General features: G+C 39.4%; 1 protein-coding gene across 7 annotated transcripts in view; it reads left to right on the top strand.

Moving 5' to 3' along the window:
• The window catches only part of mast2 (microtubule associated serine/threonine kinase 2), a 127,717-nt gene extending 112,847 nt beyond the window's left edge, over positions 1-14,870 (top strand). For all 7 annotated transcript variants that reach the window (XM_051896541.1, XM_051896540.1, XM_051896539.1 and 4 more), the window contains 19 exons: positions 967-1,068; positions 2,628-2,760; positions 3,068-3,138; positions 3,229-3,338; positions 3,485-3,693; positions 3,879-4,017; positions 4,349-4,481; positions 4,590-4,755; positions 5,015-5,116; positions 5,345-5,467; positions 5,608-5,717; positions 6,267-6,421; positions 6,535-6,827; positions 7,073-7,282; positions 8,381-8,607; positions 8,696-8,818; positions 8,896-9,032; positions 9,131-9,315; positions 9,621-14,870. In XM_051896541.1, coding sequence (XP_051752501.1) covers positions 967-1,068; positions 2,628-2,760; positions 3,068-3,138; positions 3,229-3,338; positions 3,485-3,693; positions 3,879-4,017; positions 4,349-4,481; positions 4,590-4,755; positions 5,015-5,116; positions 5,345-5,467; positions 5,608-5,717; positions 6,267-6,421; positions 6,535-6,827; positions 7,073-7,282; positions 8,381-8,607; positions 8,696-8,818; positions 8,896-9,032; positions 9,131-9,315; positions 9,621-11,581 — 4,689 coding nt within the window. In that variant the 3' untranslated portion in view covers positions 11,582-14,870. The remainder of the gene's footprint in view (positions 1-966; positions 1,069-2,627; positions 2,761-3,067; positions 3,139-3,228; positions 3,339-3,484; positions 3,694-3,878; positions 4,018-4,348; positions 4,482-4,589; positions 4,756-5,014; positions 5,117-5,344; positions 5,468-5,607; positions 5,718-6,266; positions 6,422-6,534; positions 6,828-7,072; positions 7,283-8,380; positions 8,608-8,695; positions 8,819-8,895; positions 9,033-9,130; positions 9,316-9,620) is intronic.
• The last annotated feature ends 9,592 nt before the right edge of the window (positions 14,871-24,462 follow it).

The raw sequence follows: 24,462 nt of genomic DNA, 5'->3' as shown, positions 1-24,462 counted from the left end.
ATACTGATACATTTCAACAAAATATTGGCTCATAACTGATATGGAACAGATGTATCAAGCATCCCTAGTTCATACTGTACAGTGTTATAGTAACATTTATAACAATGTTATAGTAACAGTTTCATTCATTTATCTTCTCTTTTTATATGGTCTTGTATTGACCTGAATTGTTTGAAATGCCTTTTCTTCTCTGTCCTCAGTAATAGGCTTTATTTATTTAACTAGACATTTGTCTTAAGGTCAGACTAGTTGTACCTTTTTAAATGACCAGTCTATATCATTCAGTCTCCCATGGTTGCATCATTAAAAACCACAGGAGCCAATCTCAAGTCCGGGTCACTTTAGTGACATGGCTGTCACCATGACGTCTGGCCCTTAAGGAATCCTGGGAATCTTCTATTTACTGTATGTATAGCTGAGTATAGAGCATTAAATTTGCTAAACCAAATCCCTCCCTCATCCTACAGCTCTCACTCCTGTTACTTCTGCCAGTCTATAGTGTATTTACTCAGTGCAGAGACCCTTTATTATCCTGAGTGTGTGTGATTCACTGGCGGTTTCATTACCTGAATAAATAATTCAGAAGCTGATTAGACATCCCCTGAGGTGACTGTGCTGTCTGTCAGAGATGGCTCTATTACCATCACCCGGCTGTTTAACCATCTACTCTAAACGGCTCTTCTCTATCCAATTGATGAACTCTCTCGTTTCTGCTCCTTTGACGCTTTTACTTTTTATGCACTCTCTCTGTACACTTCATTCAACTATCTCTTATTCTAGTGTAAAAAAAATCGCTTCTGGCTTTATTGTCACAATGTAAATGGAAGGTCAAGTTTAACACTTTGCATTGTGTTCTCTAATTTGTATACTGCTCATTTTGACAGATTGTTTTAGTATACATGGTGCAAACTGAATAGTGTGCTAGTATGATATTCCAAAACTATTGTCTTCTCTGTGTGTTGCTAGGCTCATGAGCGTTCAGAAAGTGGGGAGGTGACGTTTGTCACCCAGCTGGTCAAGAAGCTGATGATAGTCATCGCCCGGCCCGCCCGTCTGCTGGAGTGTTTGGTAAGCACTAATATTTTAAAGGATTCTAATCTGGAATCTTTGACATTAGTTTTAGCAAGGCTTCAGAGCAAACTGCTTTTCCATTAATGAAGCATGTACTCAGTACAATATAACTGATTAAAAATTGCTTTGTGAATAAAGGCCAAACTGCAAAGCTTCAAAATGCACAGTGATTTTGTGTTTTGTTTTGTTAATCATGGCATACATTACTGAAGTGCATTATAAAACCATTTCATAGTTTACAGTGCCCAAAAATGCACACATGCAAACATAAAAGCTCCTCTGACTTCCACACGGAGCAGCAGGGCTGCATGGTTGTGGCCACATGTGTATTTTGAGTAATCTGGTGCATTCAGTAGTATGACAACATACAGTACAGCTCAGCACTGATGTAGGACCAGCCGCTGAGAGAGTAAATGAGCTGTTAACCTGTTCTGCTTCATGTGCACACAATGTGTCCAAATACCTCAGTGTGACACCTGGAGACAAACCTGCTTGAATAAGCACAAAAAATATTCTAAACTGTTTTTTAAATAACTTTGGCTCTTATTTTCTTTATATTCTTTAATTTTTAAATGATTAGTTCACTTCAGAATTCAAATTTCCTGATAATTTACTCACCCCCATGTCATCCAAGATGTTTGTGTCTTTCTTTCTTCAGTCAAAAAGAAATTAAGGTTTTTGAGGGAAACATTCCAGGATTTTTCTCCATATAGTGGTCTTCAGCGGCTACCAATGGGTTGAAGGTCCAAATTTTTTCAATGCAGCTTCAAAGGGCTCTACACGTTCCCAGACAAGGAATAAGGGTCTTATCTAGTGAAACAATCAGTCATTTTCTAAAATAAATAAAAATGTATATACTTTTAAACCACAAATGCTCATCTTGCACTAGCTCTGCAATACGCCACGCATTATGTAATCACGTTGGAAAGGTCACGTGTGACGTAGGCGGAAGTACTGCGGTAGGGCGAAAATGACTGATCGTTTCACTAGATAAGACCCTTAGTCCTTGTCTGGGATCGTATAGAGCCCTTTGAAGCTGCATTGAAAAAATTTGGACCTTCAACCCATTGGTAGCCGCTGAAGACCACTATATGGAGAAAAATCCTGGAATGTTTCCCTCAAAAACCTTTATTTCTTTTCAGCAGAAGAAAGAAAGACATAAACATCTTAGGTGACATGGGGGTGAGTAAATTATCAGGAAATTTGAATTCTGAAGTGAACTAATCCTTTAAATGATAGTTTGTTAAAATATCATATATGTAGCATTGTTTCATCTTTTTGAGTGAATGACCCTGAATAAGAAGACATTTCCGTCCATTACAAAATGTTTATAAAGAAAAAAAAGAGATCTGTGTATTATAGATATTTGACTGAATGCAGAACTGAAGAAACAAGTGTTGTAACAGTAATAAGTTCATCATTGTTTGAATTTTTTGTCCTGAAGTATTTGATATTCAATCTACTCCAGATCTCTAGAATAAATTAAATGACTGAGTGTATGTCAGATTTTAATGTTCATATCATGTGAACCTAATTCTCCCTGTGTATGTTGATAGGAGTTTAACCCAGAGGAGTTCTACCACCTGTTAGAGGCTGCTGAAGGTCATGCTAAAGAAGGTCAGGGGATCAAGTCTGACATCCCTCGATACATCATCAGCCAGCTGGGCCTCACCAGGGACCCCCTTGAGGGTAAGAATGCTACATACAGTCACCTAAAAGCATTTGAACACTAAGATCATTTTATCAGATACAAAAAAAATAAGACAATGTAACTTCTTCAGAAACAAATGATATTTTGTTATCTAATGCATTGTTATTCATATATTGTCAAGAGTGGCGTAAGTGTCCAAATACTTTTTTTTTTTTTTTAGACTGTATGAAGCAAATCTGATGTTATTGGTTTTGCAATCTTTAATCAGGAACTACAATAACATTTGTGTTATTTTTCAGTGACACCTGTTCATTTTCATTCCCTCTTTTCTCTCTCGCTCTCTAGAAATGGCCCAGCTGAGCAGCTATGACAGTGGTAACCCTGAAACCCCAGAGACAGAGACAGATTCCACAGATGTGAGTAATAGAATAGAAAAGTCTTCAATAACTCTATCGACTCTGTATAACAGCATTCATCTAAGACCAAATGCTTGTGTTTATATGCAGAGTCGTGGAGCCACTGTACAGCCACCCCAGCTTCAGCCTCAGTCCAAGCCTAAAACTCCTCGTGAAGAAGACTTTGAGACTATTAAACTCATCAGTAATGGAGCTTATGGGTAAGAAAATAGATAGCTACAGGAATGATTATAAATGCTAAGGTGTTATACTTTTAGAATGTCATCATCCACTGGGTCTCCATCACTCTTTAATAGTCATATGGTAAGGAGGCCATTAGAAGTGATGCATGCCTCTCTCCACTCAGGGCTGTGTTTTTGGTGAGGCATAAGGAGACCCGTCAGCGATTTGCCATGAAGAAGATCAACAAGCAGAACCTGATCCTGAGAAACCAGATCCAGCAGGCCTTTGTGGAAAGAGACATCCTGACATTTGCAGAGAACCCTTTTGTTGTCAGCATGTTCTGCTCCTTTGAGACAAGGAGACATCTTTGCATGGTTATGGAGTATGTGGAGGGTAAGAAATACTCGTACAACATCTTTATGAAGGGTGCCTATGTTCATGGAGGACTTCAGTATGGGATACAATACAGAGTGATGCTGTAGTTGAAACTGTGTGTGCGTGTTTGTGTGTTTGTGTGTGTGTGTGTGTGTGTGTGTGTGTGTGTGTGTGTGTGTGTGTGTGTGTGTGTGTGTCAACAGGTGGAGACTGTGCCACTTTGCTGAAGCACATTGGAGCTCTGCCTGTGGATATGGCACGTATGTACTTTGCTGAGACCGTTCTAGCACTGGAATACCTTCACAACTATGGCATTGTGCACAGAGACCTCAAACCTGACAAGTAAGCAAATGTAACACCAAACCACCCTGTTTGTGGTTGACTTTCTATTCTTAATTTAATAGGGAAAAAAACATCTCACACACTATAGTTGCTTGCAAATCTTTAAGTATCGCTATGATTTGGTCAAAGACCTCCTTCAGGGGATTTTATTTATTCTTTAGATTCCATCTTACTTTCAAAGAATACAAAAACATGCTTGTTTAGCAGGCTTGCTTGCTTAGGCTGTAACAGATTAGTTGGCTTTGGTTTAGACAGCTTTAGTTTTAGATGGATGGGATGGTCTTTTCACATTCACAGATGTCTGAATAAAAAATTGCCTGTTTTTCTACAGTCTCCTGATTACATCAATGGGACACATCAAACTGACAGACTTCGGCCTGTCCAAAATTGGTTTAATGAGCTTAACAACCAATCTCTATGAGGGCCACATTGAAAAAGATGCCCGTGAATTCCTTGACAAACAGGTACAAGTGTCCTCTGGGACTGTAGTTTTTCGCATTGTTTCTTTTTTTTTTTTTTTTTTTTTTTTTATAAAAGGAGCTGTAGCTTTCTCATAACTCTTTCTTTCTCAGGTGTGTGGTACTCCTGAATACATTGCTCCTGAGGTCATTCTGAGGCAGGGCTATGGTAAACCAGTGGACTGGTGGGCCATGGGAGTCATCTTGTATGAGTTTCTGGTGGGCTGTGCTCCCTTCTTTGGGGATACACCCGAGGAACTGTTTGGACAAGTCATCAGTGGTTAGTGTTGTATCTAGAAGAAAGTGTAAAAAAAAATATTTATTCATGAGAAACATTACATTATACAGTAATGAGTGTCCAAACTTTTGACAGTATGTGATATCAATTATCACTTTTAATCTTACTTTGCTCTCAATAGTTAATTTTGAAAAACTTCATAAGCTCCTTAAATCAGTCTGTTCTTTTGTCATTCTTCTGCCTAAGATATAAAAATACTGTAATTGTGTTGTTGACAGATTCTGTATCTTTCATTCAATAGATGAGATAATCTGGCCAGATGGTGATGAAGCTTTGCCTCCTGAGGCTCAAGATCTCATCTCCAAACTACTGCGGCAAAACCCTCTGGAGCGTCTGGGGACAGGTCCTCTAGCTCATAAACTCACACTTACTTACACAGACTCTGACTTCTCCTTGATCTATTCCCTAGTTTAGTCTTAGAGGAGTGACTTGACTGATGTGCTCAGATTAATAGTTAATGAATAAACCTGAGCAGAAAATCTTGAAGACTCTTTTTTTTTTAAATGTTATCCTACATCTCTGTTCTCTGAGAAATATTTGAAGAGATTTTCTCTCTCTCTCTGTCTCACAGGGAGTGCGTTTGAGGTGAAACAGCACCGCTTTTTTACTGATCTGGACTGGAACAGTCTCCTGAGGCAGAAGGCAGAGTTCATTCCTCAGCTAGAGTCGGAGGATGACACTAGCTACTTTGACAGTACGTCTTCAGGCAGCATGGAATGGAGTGAAATTTATAAGATACTTTACTCTCTTCCATACCTGCAACACAGATACACACAACGTGAGCTTACATTCTTAAAAACAAAAGCTGAGATCTCTCTTTCTTCGACCCTCTAGCACGCTCAGATCGGTATCATCATGTAGACTCGGAGGAAGAGGATGACACAAATGATGATGACCATCTGGAGATCCGTCAGTTCTCCTCCTGTTCACCACGATTCAGCAAGGTGTGAAGTAACGCATACTAACACTCTTAACGACAGCAAAAACAAAATGATATAAGATGTTCAATTAATAGTTTATTCATTAATAATAATCAAAACAAACAATTCTTCTGCCAAGTAATAGTAGTAGTTTAAAGCAGCGTGGCATATAGGCCATATGGGGAAAAAAAAGAAAAATGGGACAGATGGGAAAGAAACACACTTTTGCCTTTTAAACAGTTTTAGTACGGTGTTGGGGCCCTGATGTCAGTCATTTCCTGAATTATAACCTGTTGAGGACAACTGAAATTCTTCATTACCTTTATTAACTGTAGACTGTTTGTGGTTGCCAGCACTTTTTACAGTATTTGTGTCTGCTATACAACAACTTGTGGCTTGTGTAATCAGAAGCTAGTGTTGGTATCTGTTCTGCTTAAATAATAAGTTAAGTCTAATGCCTTAAACAGTTTATTCTGTTTTCAAAGTCCAGTATTGCTTCTGTTTCTCTCTTCCATTTTCTTTCTTTTTAACTTCAACTGTCTTGATCTCTCCTCATCGGTCTCCCTCTCCCAGGTATATAGTAGTATGGAGCGTCTTTCCTTGCACGAGGAGAAGCGCACCCCTCCTCCCACTAAGCGCAGTCTGAGTGAAGAGGGAGGAGAGCGAATCGACAGTCTCAGTGGCCTAAAGTCTAGAGACCGGAGCTGGCTGGTGGGCTCGCCTGAGATGTGAGTGAAACACCTCAAATCATTCTGATGAATAAATCATAGTTTAAAAATATATTTCTAAAAAATGTACTATATTTAACATGGTGTAATAAACATGTTTGGTTTTTATGCAGCTTAAGGAAGCGTCTCTCTGTTTCTGAGTCATCTCACACCGAGAGTGACTCCAGCCCACCTCTGACTGTACGTCGCCGCTGCTGCTCGGCCATCATCGAAATGCCCAGATTCGCCATTTCCAGCGAAGAGGATGGCGGTGTGGGGGGCAGGAAGACCCCTGTGAGAGGCCCTCGTGGGGAAGATCTGCCTCAGGCCATACCAGAGCTCCCTGTGGAGAGAGAGCTGAGGCTGGATGAATCGCCCACCACACCAGGCTCCACTTCCAGCCAGATCAGCCAATCCACTCTTACACGTCAGTCTTGCTGAATTACTCTGGGGAGTGTCTGTTCTAGCTTTAGCTAAAAAAAAATTTCAAAAGATTTAAGTCAAGTCAGATTTAATGAGGCATAAAAATCTCACATAAAAAGGTTCAAAAAATGACTGGGGTTTATGATTTCAAGTAACACCATATTGAATCATTCTGATAGTTTGCCATTTTCTGTAGACATATCTCTGACATCTCTAATATTTAATTTATGTGCATGTGTGTGATTTCAGCTGGTAGTGCTGGTGATGTATTGGATCGAGCTTCTCGCTACAGTGTTGAAAGTTCTGAAAACTCCACTCCTAAAGCCATCAGTGATTTAGCGGCTCGAAGAGCTCGCCACAGATTGCTTTCAGGAGATACAGAGAAACACACATCACGCCCACTTAACAAAGTTATCAAATCAGCCTCGGCAACTACCCTCTCACTTATGATCCCTTCTGGTAAGTGCATATGATTGGTCATCATTATTTTGCCATGCAAGACATGTCTCTAGATCAAAATCTTTTGTTGGTTCTTGAACAAACTAGGGCTGACAAGCAATTACATTTTTTTATCTAATTAATAACATGATGTGGCGATTAATCTAATTTGGCTAAGAAATTACCCACCAAAGTTCATTTAAAGTCATTATTGTGTTAAATGAGAAAAGCATCAAATAGACATTACAAAAAAAAAATGTATGTGATTTATCATAGAATTTATTACACATAAACTTTTAGGCTGCAATGGCCATGAAGGTGAGTAAAAAGCGATTTTTATTTTTGGGTGAACTATACCTTTAATGGGTTTTTTTATTAATATGGAAATATACATTTTTTTAATAAAATGATACTCTAATTAAGAATCTTAAATTGCCAGTAGGTGGTGGTAAATGTGTTAATGAGCAAGTCACTGAGTCATTCTTAAGTGAAACTTAAGTGACGTGATGTGTAGCCAAGTATGGTGTCCCACTCTGAATTTGTGCTCTGCATTTCACCCATCCAAATGCGCACACAGCAGTGAGAATTGAACACACACCTGAGGGCGATTGGGGGTTAGGTGCCTTGCTTAAGGGCACCTCAGTTGTGGGTAATGAGATTAGAAGAGAGCACTGTTCATTCACTCCCCCCACCTACATTTCCTGCCGGCCCTGAGACTCAAACCCGCAACCTTCGTGTTACAACTCCAACTCTATAACCATTAGGCCACAAGTGTCTATACATTAACACATTCATTCATTCAATTCGTTCAAACGGCTGATTCATTCAGGAATGAAGTAAATGGCTCTCTTTATGAATGGGCCATTGAATCATTGTTTCACCCAATTCTTTCACTCAAAACGTGGATTTAATTCAGAAACGAAACACTGCTGTGTGTTGCTTGGAGATGCACAAAAGTTCTGCTCTAGCCTTATAGGTAATATTTTCTTTGGCAAAATTGAGTATAAGCAGACAACATCACAGTCTCTTCATTGGATTGTCTGTCTCCTATCATTTGAAGAAATGTGTGTGGATATCACACTTTAACTAAAGTTCAAATTCTTTTTTCTTCTCTTTCAGATCACCATGGCGCCTCTCCTCTGGCCAGTCCCATGTCCCCTCACTCTCTCTCGTCCAACCCCTCATCACGTGACTCCTCTCCCAGCCGAGACCTTTCCCCAGCTGTCTGTTGTGTTAAACCCGCCATAGTCATCCACCGAGCCGGCAAGAAATATGGTTTCACCCTGCGTGCCATCAGGGTTTACATGGGAGACACAGACATTTATACTGTGCACCACATGGTCTGGGTGAGTACGGCAGTTCCAATTATTCTCCATTATGGAGTTAGACTGCACTAATTTGTAGTTTTGAGTGCTCTAACATATTGCTTTGCAGCACGTGGAGGATGGAGGACCTGCTCATGAGGCTGGACTGAGAGAGGGAGATCTCATTACACATGTTAATGGAGAGCCTGTCCATGGACTTGTGCACACGGAAGTTGTAGAGCTCATTCTCAAGGTACATTGGCAGCCATAATCTGATGAGCCTTGTTGCTTTTGAATTTATTGGTATTCAGAATAATTTTTATGTTGCAGAGTGGTGGTAAGGTGTCCATCGCTGCTACGCCTTTTGAGAATACATCTATTAAGGTTGGCCCTGCACGCAAAACCAATTCCAAGTCCAAAATGGCCCGGCGTAACAAAAGAACGAAAACCAGAGAAGGCCAAGACAGGTGATGTCTAACATTTACCACTGTCCAAATACTTGCATCCCACTAATTTTAATTCCTCAGGCTTACATTTATGGTTTGTATATGGTTATCCATTACAGTAAGAAGAAAAACTCCCTGTTCCGTAAGATCACCAAGCAGGCAACTCTTCTCCACACCAGTCGCAGCCTGTCCTCTCTGAACCGCTCGGTCTCATCTGGCGAGAGTGTCCCGGGGTCTCCCACACACATGTCCCCTCGTTCACCCACACAGGGCTGTCGTTCCACACCCGACTCTGCCCACTCAGGTGAAAACTTTATCTTTATTTCACAACAGTAATAAAGATAGCAGTATTAAAGTAATAAACAGTAATAAATATATGAACAGTATTCAAATATTATATACAATATACAAACCTACTACTGTCATTGTAATTCTGATACACATACTGCCATGCCAGATAATGTTCTCATTTAATATTACATTGCAGCGTCTACATAAAATATTGTATATTAGTTCCCCATAACGTCATCAATATCATGTCTAAAGTCATTTCATTCATCTCCGTATTTAGTAATAGTTAATCTGTAACCTTCTCTTTCTTTAATGCAGTTGGTGGGAACTCATCCCAAAGTAGCTCACCTAGCTCCAGTGTGCCAAACTCTCCTGCCAGTTCTGGTCAGATCAGGCCCAGCTCTTTGCACGGTCTGGCCCCCAAACTGCAGCGCCAGTACCGTTCCCCTCGCCGGAAGTCCGCAGGCAACATCCCCTTATCCCCTCTGGCTCGTACACCGTCGCCCACCCCTCAGAGCACCTCCCCCCAGCGTTCTCCTTCACCTCTTTCAAGCCATGGGCTCATGACTTCTTCAATAGGCCAGTCTTTCCCTGTCAAACTCCACTCTTCACCTCCATTAGTAAGACAGATATCCCGCCCAAAGAGTGCAGATCCTCCTCGCTCTCCTCTGCTCAAACGTGTCCAGTCGGCTGAGAAACTTGCAGCCTCTCTTTCTTCTTCATCCTCCTCACCTTCTCCATCCTCTGCTGCTGATAAAAAGCTGCCAGTTGGGGCCAGCCGCAAACACAGTCTTGATACCTCACATTCAGAGTTTAAAAAGGAGATGCTGCAGCGAGACCCTAGTCTACAGAGCCTGCAAGAGTCGGCCAGTGAGATTCTAATGGGAGGAAGAGTGTCTCCTGCAGAAAAGGGCAGCCTGCAGAAGAGTTCAGTTCGAAAACTGGGTCGACAAGAAGGTCCTGAATCTGGAACTGGAACTCTGGGACTTGTTCCTGGAAAGAGTAAACTGAAAGACAAGCTGTCTGCCATACGCCAAGATCGCGCCGAGCGCCGGGAGTCTCTTCAAAAGCAAGATGCCATCCACGAGGTGGATTCCTCAGAGGATGAGACAGACGAAGGGTCAGAAGACAGCCAAGATGGACGCAGAACAAGCTATGTTCCTCCTAGCCATATCTTGAGGCCTACTACTGTAATGGCCTCTCCCCATACCATCAGGATCGGACCAGCAGCTCCACCAACACTAGGAATGATGCCCTCAACAGTTGCACCACCAGGCTTACCTCAGCCCGGTCAAGGACTGCAGATACAAAGCCAAAGTACCACTCAATCTCAGATACAAACTTCAACCTCACCACCAATGCAAGCTGCAGCCAAGCCCCCAGAACAGAATTCCACAACCTCTACTATGGCCCAAGACTCCAATTCAACACTATCTGATGACTCGATAAAAAAAGAGTCAAAGGTACATGACTCCGGTGTTAGGCCTTCTCCACCTCAACCCAGCCCTCTGTCCAGCACCTTTTCCACCCACGGCAGCGCCTTTACCTCTGTCAGCAAAGACCCATTTGTCAAACCTACCACACCTCCATTGGATCCCCGGAGGGCCCCCAAAACTTCTGAGCCTAGGTCCAAAACCAGTGGTATAATGGATTCTAGCACTGCTTCTGGAGTAGCCAGGGATACCCCTGTTGCTACCACACCAACCGGAGGCATCACCAAGGAGATGAAGGAGGCAGACAACCGCAGACAGGCTGCAGCCGCTGCTGCTGCTGCTACCGCCTCTGCATCCACTGCCTCTGAGAGCGGAATGGACAAAGTCGTTTCTCAACTGGCCACTGTTGCTAAGAGTGTGCTTGGCCCTGTCAAACTCAACATCCCAGGTACAAAAGAGGCCTCGGAGCGGACAAAGGACCAGCGTCCCCAGGTAGATGCCACCCACCCAAAGATAAAAGAATGTCGTCTGGAGCGTCCTGATTCTCCTGACCGCTTGAGTCCATCTGCTGCTTCTGGCTCCCAGTCTCCAAGGCTGACAGAATCTCCCTCTAAACAAACATTTTCCAAATCTGAGCCCGCCACAACTTCTCAGAGGGCTTTAGAGGTCCCAGGCACTTCAAAAAAGCCAACTCCTCCAAACTCCCAAGCTGGGGAAGAGAATCAGGAAAGACAAGGGACTCCACAAAGTGGCACCACACCAAGGCCTAGGTCTGAAGCACAATCACGGGCCCAGGCAAAGCCCAGTTCCTCTACTTCACGAGATAAATCTAACAAGACAACGTAGCAGCCTTGCAGAAAGACACGTTTTCTCCAGCTTTAATTTAACTTGCCTATTAACAGACAAATGCACATTTTAACACAAAGCAGTTGTCCTGTTTAATGTCATTATCCCTGTGAAAGGATTATGGAAGGATAAGACAGAGGAAGAGATAGGGGTGTTTACAGATGAGCTCAACAGCTTCATTTCAGAATGTTTTATGCTCTGCCATTCACAAAATAATTGAGGCTGTGTAATTGATTTGCTTTTCTTGTTCCTCCTTTTTAAGTATTTTTCTCAGCAGCTAGAAAACCTGGAAAAATGTGTGGTTCTGCACCCTGAGAGCCAGAAACCGTGTCCACTTACAGTTTATTACCTCTTCATATTATCTTTATATTACTTTAAGAATCTTCTCTTGTAGTAGGTATAGTTGTGCCTTAAAGCAACACCTCAACATTTCACTTGTATTTCTTTCTGCCTGTTCATCTTTGGAGGAAGACATATTGCAGCAATAAGAGTAGCGTATCCCGAGCAATTTTTTCAAACACACCAGGTTGATTTCATCACACATGTAGTATATAAGAATAACCAAACTGCGTTTTCCATCTTTCTCACTTGTGTCAGCTTTCAGTTGTGTCAAACAGCTGTGAGATGTATGTCTATGAAAATTGACATGAGATTTTCCCATGGCACTGCCATCATTAATGTTGTATATGGTAATTAAAATTTAGATGTACATTGTGGAAGAATGATGGTCATTAATGGCATGAATTGCATCTTTATATGTTACTGTTTCTTATCAGAATTAAAGATGTTATTAGAAATTATTTGGAATTACTATGTGTAATGAATCGTGATTTTTGGCCATCATTCACATCCACTAAAGCTACATATCGTAGCTAAAGACATTACTGCAAGAGCAAGTCACTTGCACATCATTATGTCTAGTTTGGTTTAGTCCTTGTTAAAAATTTCAAATGGACCATTTTATTTCTTACTCAGCTTGCATATTTTATTTTCTCTCATTTTAATATCTGGACCAATTTGCTATATCTGTATATTTGTTTGCTTCGTTTTTTTCTTTTTTCCTCCCTGGCAGACTTGTATCTGGAGTGTGTGTGTATGTGTGCCTATGTACAGAGCGTTTGAGTGTGTGTTTGTGTGGGGTCTCATATAATGTATATTTAAAAAAAGTCTGTTCTTTGTTAGTTTTATGCCCTAAACAATGGGAGTTTGTTTTTAATTGGTGTCCTGTCTTTGCCATATCAGCTCTGCTTTTTGAAATATACCTGGCAAAGATGTATTTGCACAAACCCTTTTTATTTTGTGTGTAATTAATATGAAAAACCAATAAATACAGTATCCAATTAGATCCCAGACTTGGTTGGGGTCTTAAAGGGTTTGACCAGTGAATGAGACTGTGGTACGTTTTCATATTATCTTGATTTAACAATGTGTTAACACCATATTGTATTTAAAGCTTAACCTGTGGAACTATAATATTTTAACCACATTTTGCATTTCTAATCGAAACCAATTGACTGTATTGTGTTTCTGCTCAGTTTACCACTCAATAATTATGCACATCGTTTCAACACTTGCCACTAGTATAAAGGGGTCTCGTTACTCAGCAAGTCAGTTCCAAAAGTAAGGCTATTTCCAACACACTACTGTGCTACTTTGTCCCTGCCCATATGGAAAATTAAAGTTGTTTTTTTTTTTTTTTTTTAGACTTTATGACTGATTGTACTTAGTCACTTGATGATGGTATGTACAGTAGTTTCACTATAACCTTATTCATGTTTTGTCCATATAAAATGTGAATGGATGTCTTGCACATTTATGCTTCTTTAGGGAATGGAGCTGTTGATCGCATTGCAGCCTGAAGCTTAATTCCTGATGAACCTAATTAACCTGGGCACCACGATCAGTAAAAAAAAAAATGCACTTGTAATGAGAATGGCATTTGGATGAAGTTGGAAATGCATCTGTGGGCTGTCAGGTTTAATATAGTGTTTGCCCTGATCGATCTTACACTAGTGGCCAAGGCATAAATACACTGTTATTAAAAAAAAAAGACCAATGCTTAACCATTATGTCCACAAGAGATGACTTACAACTGAATCCCACTCCAAAGTTACATTCTCATACCCAGAGAACTTGAAACTCCATTTAAACTAAATTTGTTGGGCTTAAAGAAACTGCCCTTAAATGTTTACATGCGTTATACCTTGAGAGAACATTTGTAATCGGCACACTAGTGCATTATGTCTAAATAATGTGTCGTATGGTGTGAGTGCTCAGGCACGTTTTGTAGCTTAAATAATAGCAGACCACTAGTGATTTCCTTTCTGGCTGCGCTGCATTTGAGATTTTACAGGGTGTAAAGACATTAAGTAGCTTTGTTGCATTCACTCCTAGTATTTTTTTTTTTTTTTAAATGTAGTTCCTGATGACTTGCTTCACATTATAAGTGTGCTTTTAACAAAAAAGGAAAACATTGTAATTTTGTAAGTATGTGTGTAAATGCGTTAAATTCATCTCTGCTCCCTTTTCTAAAGTCGTGAGCTGCCGTGGGCTGTGAAAGTGAGCGCTAACTGCCTTCTCGTGTACGTGATGTGGATAATGATGATGGTTGGGCTATTTGTTGAGGTAAAGTCAGGTGTCGGAATGCCTGCGGTGGTCATCCATCAATGTCCCGCAGCCACATGCCACCATGCACGCACTAGTGAAATGTAATCTCACACACAGTCTAGAGCAAATTCACCCACCACCTCTCACCTGTGGTATAGCTTGGCTCTTTATGAACGAAAACCTTTGGAGCACACATACACGCACTACTTGCATCTACCCATATAGTCGCCATGTCCAACCACTGCCCTCTCCTTATGTCTGTGTGTTTGTGTTTGACGCAAATGGCAGCACAGATGAGATAGTTTACTTTTATGTAAATATTTTCAAGTCTAGTGTGTCTTTAATATGAGAAGAATTGAAGTTTTTTGGTGTGCAATGGACATTGCCTTAGACATGACGCATAGATGAATGGGACAATGACTAGATATTATTTGTATTTTAAGACTTGACACTCAGTTATGGTGATATAGTAGTATGGATTTAGGGCACTGTCCGTGTGTCCGTCATGCTTTGTCCAAGACTAAAGGAGACAATGTGGTTGTACAGACACAAGTGAAAAGAAATGGGCAAATAAAAAACTGCTCAAGTTAAACCAGTGCAATATCTTACAATTTTCTATTGTGGTAAGACGCATGTTTGTTGTTAATCCTACCTTATGAATAATAAAGATTTTTTTAAGTAACTTAGCATGTGGTTTGTATTTATTCACTGACTGTAAGACATTTATTACATATGATTTTGTGATCAACAGCAAATGTATAATAGTATTGCATGCAACAGCTTTTTATTTACAGTTTAAACTCCGCAAAAAAAGAAACACCTCTTTTTCAAGACATATTTGTAAAATCCAAATAAGCTTTACAGATCTTTATTGGAAAGGGTTTAAACAATGTTTTCATGCTTGTTAAATGAACCATAAAAATTATTGTACATGCACCTGTGGAACAGTCCTTAAAGGGTTAGTTCACCCAAAAATGAAATTTCTGTCATTAAGTACTCACCCTCATGTCGTTCCAAACCCGCGAGACCTTCGTTCATCTTCGGAACATAGATTAAGATATTTTTGATAAAATCCAAAAGTTTCCTGACCACACAATAGGCAGCAACGTCATTGCACTTTTCAAGGCCCAGAAAGGCAGCAAAGACATTGTTAAAATAATGTTATGAAGCGACGAGAATACTTTTTGTGAGCAAAACCAAAACAACAAAAATGACTTTATTCAACAATTTCTTCACTTCCCTGTCATTCTCTGTCATTCCTGACACCTAAGACAGTTCTACAGGGAGACAGGAAGGACATCTGATCGTCCTTGTAGTGCCAAACCATGTGTAACCATTTTTCCTCTCAGACATTTTCAAGAACTTACAAATGCCTTGGTGGAAGAGCGGAGTAACATCTCACAGCAAGAACTGGCAAATCTGTTGAAGTCTATGAGGATGAGATGAACTGTAGTACTTAAAGCAGCTACTGGCAACACCAGATACTGACTGCTGCTTTTGATATTGATCCCAATAGTATAGTACTCATCAGCATAAGCAACTCTAAAACAGAAGAAATCTAGAAAAAATATATACCTGTATTTGTCCTTTTATTACAATATATACAGGTGCTGGTCATATAATTAGAATAAGTTGATTTATTTCACTAATTCCGTTCAAAAAGTGAAACTTGTATATTATATTCATTCATTACACACAAACTGATATATTTCAAATGTTTATTTCTTTTAATTTTGATGATTATAACTGACAACTAAGGAAAATCCCAAATTCAGTATCTCAGAAAATTAGAATATTGCTTAAGACCAATACAAAGAAAGGATTTTTAGAAATCTTGGCCAACTGAAAAGTATGAACATGAAAAGTATGAGCATGTACAGCACTCAATACTTAGTTGGGGCTCCTTTTGCCTGAATTACTGCAGCAATGCGGCGTGGCATGAAGTCGATCAGTCTGTGGCACTGCTCAGGTGTTATAAGAGCCCAGGTTGCTCTGATAGTGGCCTTCAGCTCTTCTGCATTGTTGGGTCTGGCATATCGCATCTTCCTCTTCACAATACCCCATAGATTTTCTATGGGGTTAAGGTCAGGCGAGTTTGCTGGCCAATTAAGAACAGGGATATCATGGTCCTTAAACCAGGTACTGGTAGCTTTGGCACTGTGTGCAGGTGCCAAGTCCTGTTGGAAAATGAAATCTGCATCTCCATAAAGTTGGTCAGCAGCAGGAAGCATGAAGTGCTCTAAAACTTCCTGGTATATGGCTGCGTTGACCTTGGACCTCAGAAAACACAGTGGACCAACACCAGCAGATGACATGGCACCCCAAACCATCACTGACTGTGGAAACTTTACACTAGACCTCAAGCAATGTGGATTGTGTGCCTCTCCTCTCTTCCTCCAGACTCTGGGACCCTGATTTCCAAAGGAAATGCAAAATTTACTTTCATCAGAGAACATAACTTTGGACCACTCAGCAGCAGTCCAGTCCTTTTTGTCTTTAGCCCAGGCGAGACGCTTCTGATGCTGTCTGTTGTTCAAGAGTGGCTTGACACAAGGAATGCGACAGCTGAAACCCATGTCTTGCATACGTCTGTGCGTAGTGGTTCTTGAAGCACTGACTCCAGCTGCAGTCCACTCTTTGTGAATCCCCCCCACATTTTTGAATGGGTTTTGTTTAACAATCCTCTCCAGGGTGCGGTTATCCCTATTGCTTGTACACTTTTTTCTACCACATCTTTTCCTTCCCTTCGCCTCTCTATTAATGTGCTTGGACACAGAGCTCTGTGAACAGCCAGCCTCTTTTGCAATGACCTTTTGTGTCTTGCCCTCCTTGTGCAAGGTGTCAATGGTCGTCTTTTGGACAACTGTCAAGTCAGCAGTCTTCCCCATGATTGTGTAGCCTACAGAACTAGACTGAGAGACCATTTAAAGGCCTTTGCAGGTGTTTTGTGTTAATTAGCTGATTAGAGTGTGGCACCAGGTGTCTTCAATATTGAACCTTTTCACAATATTCTAATTTTCTGAGATACTGAATTTGGGATTTTCCTTAGTTGTCAGTTATAATCATCAAAATTAAAAGAAATAAACATTTGAAATATATCAGTCTGTGTGTAATGAATGAATATAATATACAAGTTTCACTTTTTGAATGGAATTAGTGAAATAAATCAACTTTTTGATGATATTCTAATTATATGACCAGCACGTGTGTGTGTGTGTGTGTGTGTGTATATATATATATATATATATATATATATATATATATATATATATGTGTATATATATATATATATATATGTAAGTAGTTGGTTTGTCTAAAGCTCTACAAAACACTTTAACTGGACATTCTTTAGTCCGTAAGAATATTTAGTCTATCCATAAGTGACATTTTCCATGAGGCAGTTGTATTTGAATCCAATAAATGTGGAGCAAGAAATCTGGTCATATTTTGGCTTTTAAAATTGAGGAATTCACTCCCAACTCCATTTCCCCTTCCTTTAAGCATGTTGAATTGATCCATAATGAACAGTTATTACAGTAGATATTTGCTCACCCACCTGTCATAAGCTTGTTTCAGGAAATTCATTGCCTTAATGAAAGTAGAAGACAATCCTCGCAGGATGTATACACCATGTTAATAGGTATAGCATGTCAACGCTAGGCACTGACAAGATGGCAATAATGAAGCCCATTACATTCTGGTGTGTGTGTGTGTGCGTGTGCGTGTGTGTGTGTGTGTGTGTGTGTTCTCTGAGGCCTCTCAGATGGGTTGAACGTTCGAGAGCAGTATGCCCTGAGGCCAGACAAGGGGGTCAAAGGTTACCTGGCTTGCTTAAAAGATGCCCACCATAGGGGATAATTGGACCCTGTCCTGCCTTCATTTACCAGTTTCCCATCAACAGGCCTGTTAAGAAAGTGTACATGGGGAAAATGTGCACACTTAAACCTGCTCCACAGACCCTCTCGCTTACCATCTCCCTACGGCACGCGAATTGCTGAAGAATGAAGATGCTCTGATGACCCAATGTGTTGCTTCCTTTTGCCCCTCCCCCCTCTGACAGGAATTGGTGCCACTGATGGATTGCTGGCTGAGTCTCTCTCTGACACCCGCTCTACATGACCGGGTAAATTCATTCCATTCCTGCCTCTCTCTACACAGCCGCCTATCCCAGCATCCACTGCCTGACAGCCAGCTTAATGGGGGGACCAGGCCAAATGGATTTCAGAAGAAAAGCGAAGGGGGGCAGGGCCTCAGGGGGGCAATAATTCTCCCCTATTTCAGAATTTATTTTCCCCAATCCTCTCACTTTTTTCACTTCTAAGTTTTCTCGAAGAAATGGAAAGGAAGAAGAGGTTTCACTGCCTATTGATTCAATTTAAATGTGACAAGTTTGAACGCTGGTACATGAATCATTGTGTCTTATTTACGAGCATGAGCCACGTGTTGAACGTTAACCTTCCAAACTTACTCGGGTCCACTAGATAATGGGATACATAATAAATGCTTTCATCAGTTCGAACTTATATTAGATGTTAGCAATTAGTTTTACCTGCTTATAGTGTGGCATAGAAGAATGGCAGGTGGAAGCTGCATTATAGGCTAATTGCTCTCTGTGGTACCACGTGCCACGTTTAATGAGCCTTATTCTGTGTGATGAATGTACACCATAACCTGTACAGTGTGCAGACTTGATGTTGCCTGCCAGGCAAATAGTGTGAAAGTTCAGTTGCTGAGAGCAATAAATTAGCCCGTGGAGAAGAGAAATAGACTGGGGTATTGCGATTTCAGCTCGGCTAATACTGCATGCCTGTGGATTTTGATAGCAGTAAAGAAATTGTGAGTGAACTGTGGCTGGAGGGTCATTAGGAAGGCCCGAACATAAAAAAAAAAAAAAAAAGTATATTGTAGACTTCTTTGAAAAAAAAAAAAGGAGATGTCCCACCTGTCTCACCTGCAAATTACAGAATGTAAAAAGAATCCATTATCAACAGAATCCATTATCACTACAGATTACAAAATACATTTAAAAAGTCATTTGTAATGTATTTTGTTAGATTACCCAAGTTTTGTAACCTAATCTAAATTCTTTAGGATACTTTGGAATACAAATAAGTATGTAACAAAAAAAAAAAAAGGTAATTGTGAGTTTTTATCTCACAATTCTTTTTTTTTTTTTTTTTTCAAAATTACATGATATAAAGTTGCAATTGCGAGTTAAAAACTCTCAATTTTAAGAAAAAAAGTCAGAATTGTGAGAAAAGGCAGAATTCTGAGATATCTCTGAATAATAATAATTCTGACTTTAAAACTTGCAATTGTGAGTTTAAATCTCACAATTGTGTGGAAAAAAAGTCAGAATTGTAAGATAAAAATTGCAATTACCTTTTTTTACAATTACAAGGGACTCACAAAGAACTATCGTAAAACATGAAAATAGCTGAGAATGTTTTTGAGGACAAAGGACTGAGACAACATGAGTATTCACAGGTGAGTACAAACAGGTGAACTAGAACAGGATTCAAACTAGAAATCTTCTTTCTTAGGCTAGACATAAACTTCAGACTCGACTTAACGGTAAATAATTTCTCCAACATTAGCAGGTAGGGAATTCCAGGTAAGATACAAACACAGAATTTGCCCTAAACCGGAGTGTCTATTTACACAAAGTGCAACTAGCGTCCCTAGTTGGCAAACGCTATTTACACTACCTCAATGTCTTCAGTGGCGCAGCAGCAGTGAGTAAGGCTCGCAGACTTAGCTTTTATCGCGATCGATGTGGGTTAGAATCCGCCTTTTGCCGAGTTTGCATTTATTTTTAATGAAAATAATGTTCTAAAAGTGGAAATAAACTGTGAACGAGTGTTTAATAATATTAAAAGTGTTTACTGGGTAGGTGAATGTGTAGGGAGAGTTTTTATTCTAACAATAAGGCAGCATCAATTTAATAATTTTAATAAATATAATAATAATAATATTATAAATATACTAATCTATGATATTATTGCATCCTGTTAAAGGGGCACTCAGTGATATTTCAAATCCACTGTTTGGAAGTTAGCCGGGCCGAGTCCAATAACAAACGTCTAACCAATCAGCATCAGGGGGCATATGACGGTCGAGGAGAGAGAATGAGCAAGAGGGAGATTTGAAAATAAGAAAAGAAAAAAAAAACTGCAGAACGAGAAATGGGACACAATACAAAACAGCTCAAAAGAATATCACTGGAATGAAGGTTTATGCCTGGGCAAGCACTTTAGGACCCAGTTATATTAGAAAAGCTTTCCAGCGCTGGAGAGAGCTAAGAGGGAAGGCCTGAAAACAGTTTTGATCCCGCTTATCTTGTGAGTGCCCTGCGTTTTGATTGTCTGGAGCTGCTGTGCTGTTTGCGACTAACAACAAACACTTTGTATTTACACGTGTGTACTGTATGTTCATTTTTTGTGCTTCCTTGTCGTTCGTTCATCAACTGCACTTTATTTTTCGTGAAGCATTTTGTTGCGCGTCAGCTGTAATAAACAGATATCCACTTGCATTGCGTGTAACACCGGCCAGATAGTGCTTAGCGTCATTAGTAGTGCATTCGCCTCACATGCCAGCAGCGATAGGGTAGCAGTTCGAGACAGACTCAGAGCAGAGTGGATGGAATTGGAGTTTGAGTTTTGGAGGTGGAGCAATGAAGAGAGGGATGTGTTTGTTTGGGTTGATTTCAAATATCAACAATGTCCAACAGCGTAGTTCAAATACCACTTAGTGCACCTTTAATGTACAAAAATACTGAGGTGCAAATAGTATCTGCCAATATAAAGTATAGATAGCATCTAATTATTATTTACTCTTATTGCAAAGAACTGATACTTTTACATGGTGTAAATAGAATCTATCGCTATTTTCACCTAGTGTAAATAGCATATCGCTAAGAAAATGCTGCTATTGTCACTTAGTGTAAATAGAATATATTGCTATTGTCACTTAGTGTAAATAGCATCTATCGCTAAGAAAATATGCTATTTTCACTTAGTGTAAATAGAATCTATCGCTATTTTCACCTAGTGTAAATAGCATATCGCTAAGAAAATGCTGCTATTGTCACTTAGTGTAAATAGAATATCGCTAAGAAAATATGCTATTTTCACTTAGTGTAAATAGAATATATTGCTATTTTCACTTAGTGTAAACAGCATCTATCGCTAAGAAAATATGCTATTTTCACTTAGTGTAAATAGCCGCTGCCTTATTAAATCCATTTAACAAGTCCATCAGATAATAACAAAGGCTTTGAAGATTGTGATTCTCTTTAAATCATCATTCGCATGAAATATATCACACATCGCTGGTAAACTGGATACATTCTTCAAGCTGATCAGTTCATCAAACAGAGTCAGTGCCAGAGGTCATATTTGACAGCATGAATCCCACCATTGACTAATCAGAATCAAGTAGCAGATAGTGGTATAAAAAGATCTTTAATTCTAGATTTTTTTTTTTTTTTTTTTTTTTTTTTTTTTTTTAAGATTTATTTCTACAACTCTTTGGTTACACAGTAAGCAGTTGTAAGTCATTATTTAGATGAATTATTTAGATGGTTCTGGTATATAGATTTTTTCTGTGTCTTTCTCCTTTGAACAGCTGCACAGATACGATAATCATGAAATGGTTTTGTTTTTCTTTCATGTTGACTGAATAAATAGTTGTGGTTAAGTCTCAAAACTCTCCCTCAGTAGGGGTTAATAATGACAGATGGGAGAGTTGGGTCTGTATGAGGGTCTGGCCACTGGGGTCTCCATCACTGTCACACTGATTGATTGGGACATCAGCCAAGATAAAAGATCCTGTCTTCCCTGCATGAGAGCCCAGCTCCCTGGGGAAAGGTGAGAGAGGAACCCCTCCAAAACATACACACCTGCAGGTACATATGCTCAAACACACCTGCAGGTGGTCTCCCTGCTCGCTTTCACTTCTCAGCCCCAGAAACACAGATGCTCCTGCTCTTGTATCTCTTGAGATTTGCTGTGGCCTCTAACACTCAACTGATGCATCCTTTTTTCTTTCTCTTTTATTTTCTTCTCTCTCTGGTCACACCATCTTCTACATTACAGGGCTGATAGAACATTAAAATTTGATAGCAGAGATTCAACAGTGTTCATGTGTTTGGCCCGAGACTCTGCAGTCTTGATGTTATTAATAATTAATCAAGGTTCTGTGTTTTTGAAAATCCCTTCTGGCTGCCTATCTATAACGAAGGTCTAAGTTCAGACTTCAGCACTGAAATTTAAAGTCCTTTCTCCACCTATTCATCTATATGTGAAAAAAATCATTAGTGTAACCTGTAAGCATATAAACAGACTACAGGCTGCGCTGAGCTGCATTGCTGCTCATATGAATATTTTTAGTCTTTTCAGTGCTTTGTTTTTGTAAGACGGGGATAAGAGACACCCCAGTGCCCTTTAGTGAAAAACTGTCATCAACAAAGAATAATAATCCCCTTTGCTTTGTATTGATGGTTACACAGTTAAGCCATGGGAGGGCAGTGTTTGATTGAGTCATGTGCCATACAAAGACTTGATATTTCTCATTCAAGATCAGTTACATTTGATTCAGTCTCTATTACTGCTGCTTTTTATTTAATTACTTTAGATTTAATTATCTTTATTATGTTATTTAAACAACTGTCTGTCTGTTTGTCTGTATGTCTATCTGTCTATCGATCTTAAGTCACTGCTGCATCGAGAACATTTGGAAACAACAACAACAAATAACAACAAAAAACAAAGTTAATAAACTCATTAAATAACCCAGATACATACTTAATGGTGATTGCAGATAAATTATATGATCCAAAGTCTTCACACTCAAAAAATGTTGTATAATTGAGGTAGAGAAAAATATAAATAATATATAAAATGAATATTAAAACAGAATTAAAATTAAAGGCTAAACATTACACAGTGTATTAGACAGTATTTGTGTGGCTGTCTTGCTGGCCCCCTGTGGTAACACATGGAACTGCATATGTAAGAACAAAGCCCCTGCACTCTGTGTCCAGTATTCCCTTCTTTACCCAATTTCCTCATTGCTTCATTTCTGTTATCCTCTAAAAAACTCGGAGAGATTTCAAGAGCTTTCAGATAGAGCTTGTTCAATTGAGTTAAAACCCCTGTACTGGTTTGTAATTGAAGCAGTGGTGCCCAGCTCATTACGTAATATAATGAAAAGATGTCAGGGAGAAGGAGTTTACTGGATAAATCCCAACACGTTCTTACAGTTGAATGGAGTCCAAAGAACAGGCTTTTGCAGAAGAACTTAATAGGGTTAGGCAGCTGCTTTCTTAAGTGCTGGCCACTTCAGACAACAGAGCGAAAAATTCAGTGAGTCAGAGAGTAAGTCAGGAGGGACAGATTAATTGATTTGTTCAAGAGAGGCAAATATTTTCAAGGCAGAGAATTCAATTTTGCCCCAGGTGAAAAATGAAAGGGGCAATCAATATTTTCCCACAAGCAGAGAAAAAAGTTTGATGTGATTTTTCACATAGTTACACAACATATGAGCTGAGTAAAACAGAATTTTGAATTGGTCGAAAATATTTCGTAACAGTGAAAGGACGTTTTACAGTTTGACTTTTTCAATGTCTCTAGTTAGAAGTTATTTATGAAGTTTCTCTTGATTCAAACAGATTACACAGAATATTTGATTTGCTTCTCAAGCTCATGAGAGTTATATAACTTATAATACATAATTTGGTAACACTTTAGAATACTGTTCTGCCATTAAAGAATAACTACACAGGAACAAATGAGTAACACAATATTAATATTCTAGTAACTACAATTTACTAACAAAAAACTCTGATTAACGAATTAGTAAGTAATAGCGCTCGGTTGAATGAGGTAGTTCACTATTAGCTAATAAACACAGAAAAACTATTTTTTTCATACCTCCCACTACTAAGAACTACTGGTTAATTCCAAAGTGAAAATCATGGTAACCCTCAAGTAACGACTCAAGTGTTACTACATCCTTCTAAAGGTATTACTAATTATTTGGAACAGTATTCTAAAGCTAGTAATGACTAATGAAATCATTGTACGCGTTTGAGGTTTTTGTAATGTTTTGGATAGTAACTTCTGACAGATTTGGTAACACTTGAGTCATTACTAGTGTAGGCTATCATGATCTTCTCTTTAGAATACTGATCTAAATGGCCAGTAATTCTTTTAGAAGGATGTAGTAACACTTGAATCATTACTATCCAAAACCTTACAAAAACCTCAAAATCT

Source organism: Ctenopharyngodon idella, chromosome 6 (genome assembly GCF_019924925.1).
Source record: "Ctenopharyngodon idella isolate HZGC_01 chromosome 6, HZGC01, whole genome shotgun sequence".
Lineage (NCBI taxonomy): Eukaryota > Metazoa > Chordata > Actinopteri > Cypriniformes > Xenocyprididae > Ctenopharyngodon > Ctenopharyngodon idella.
This window is presented reverse-complemented; position numbering and strand designations above follow the sequence as displayed.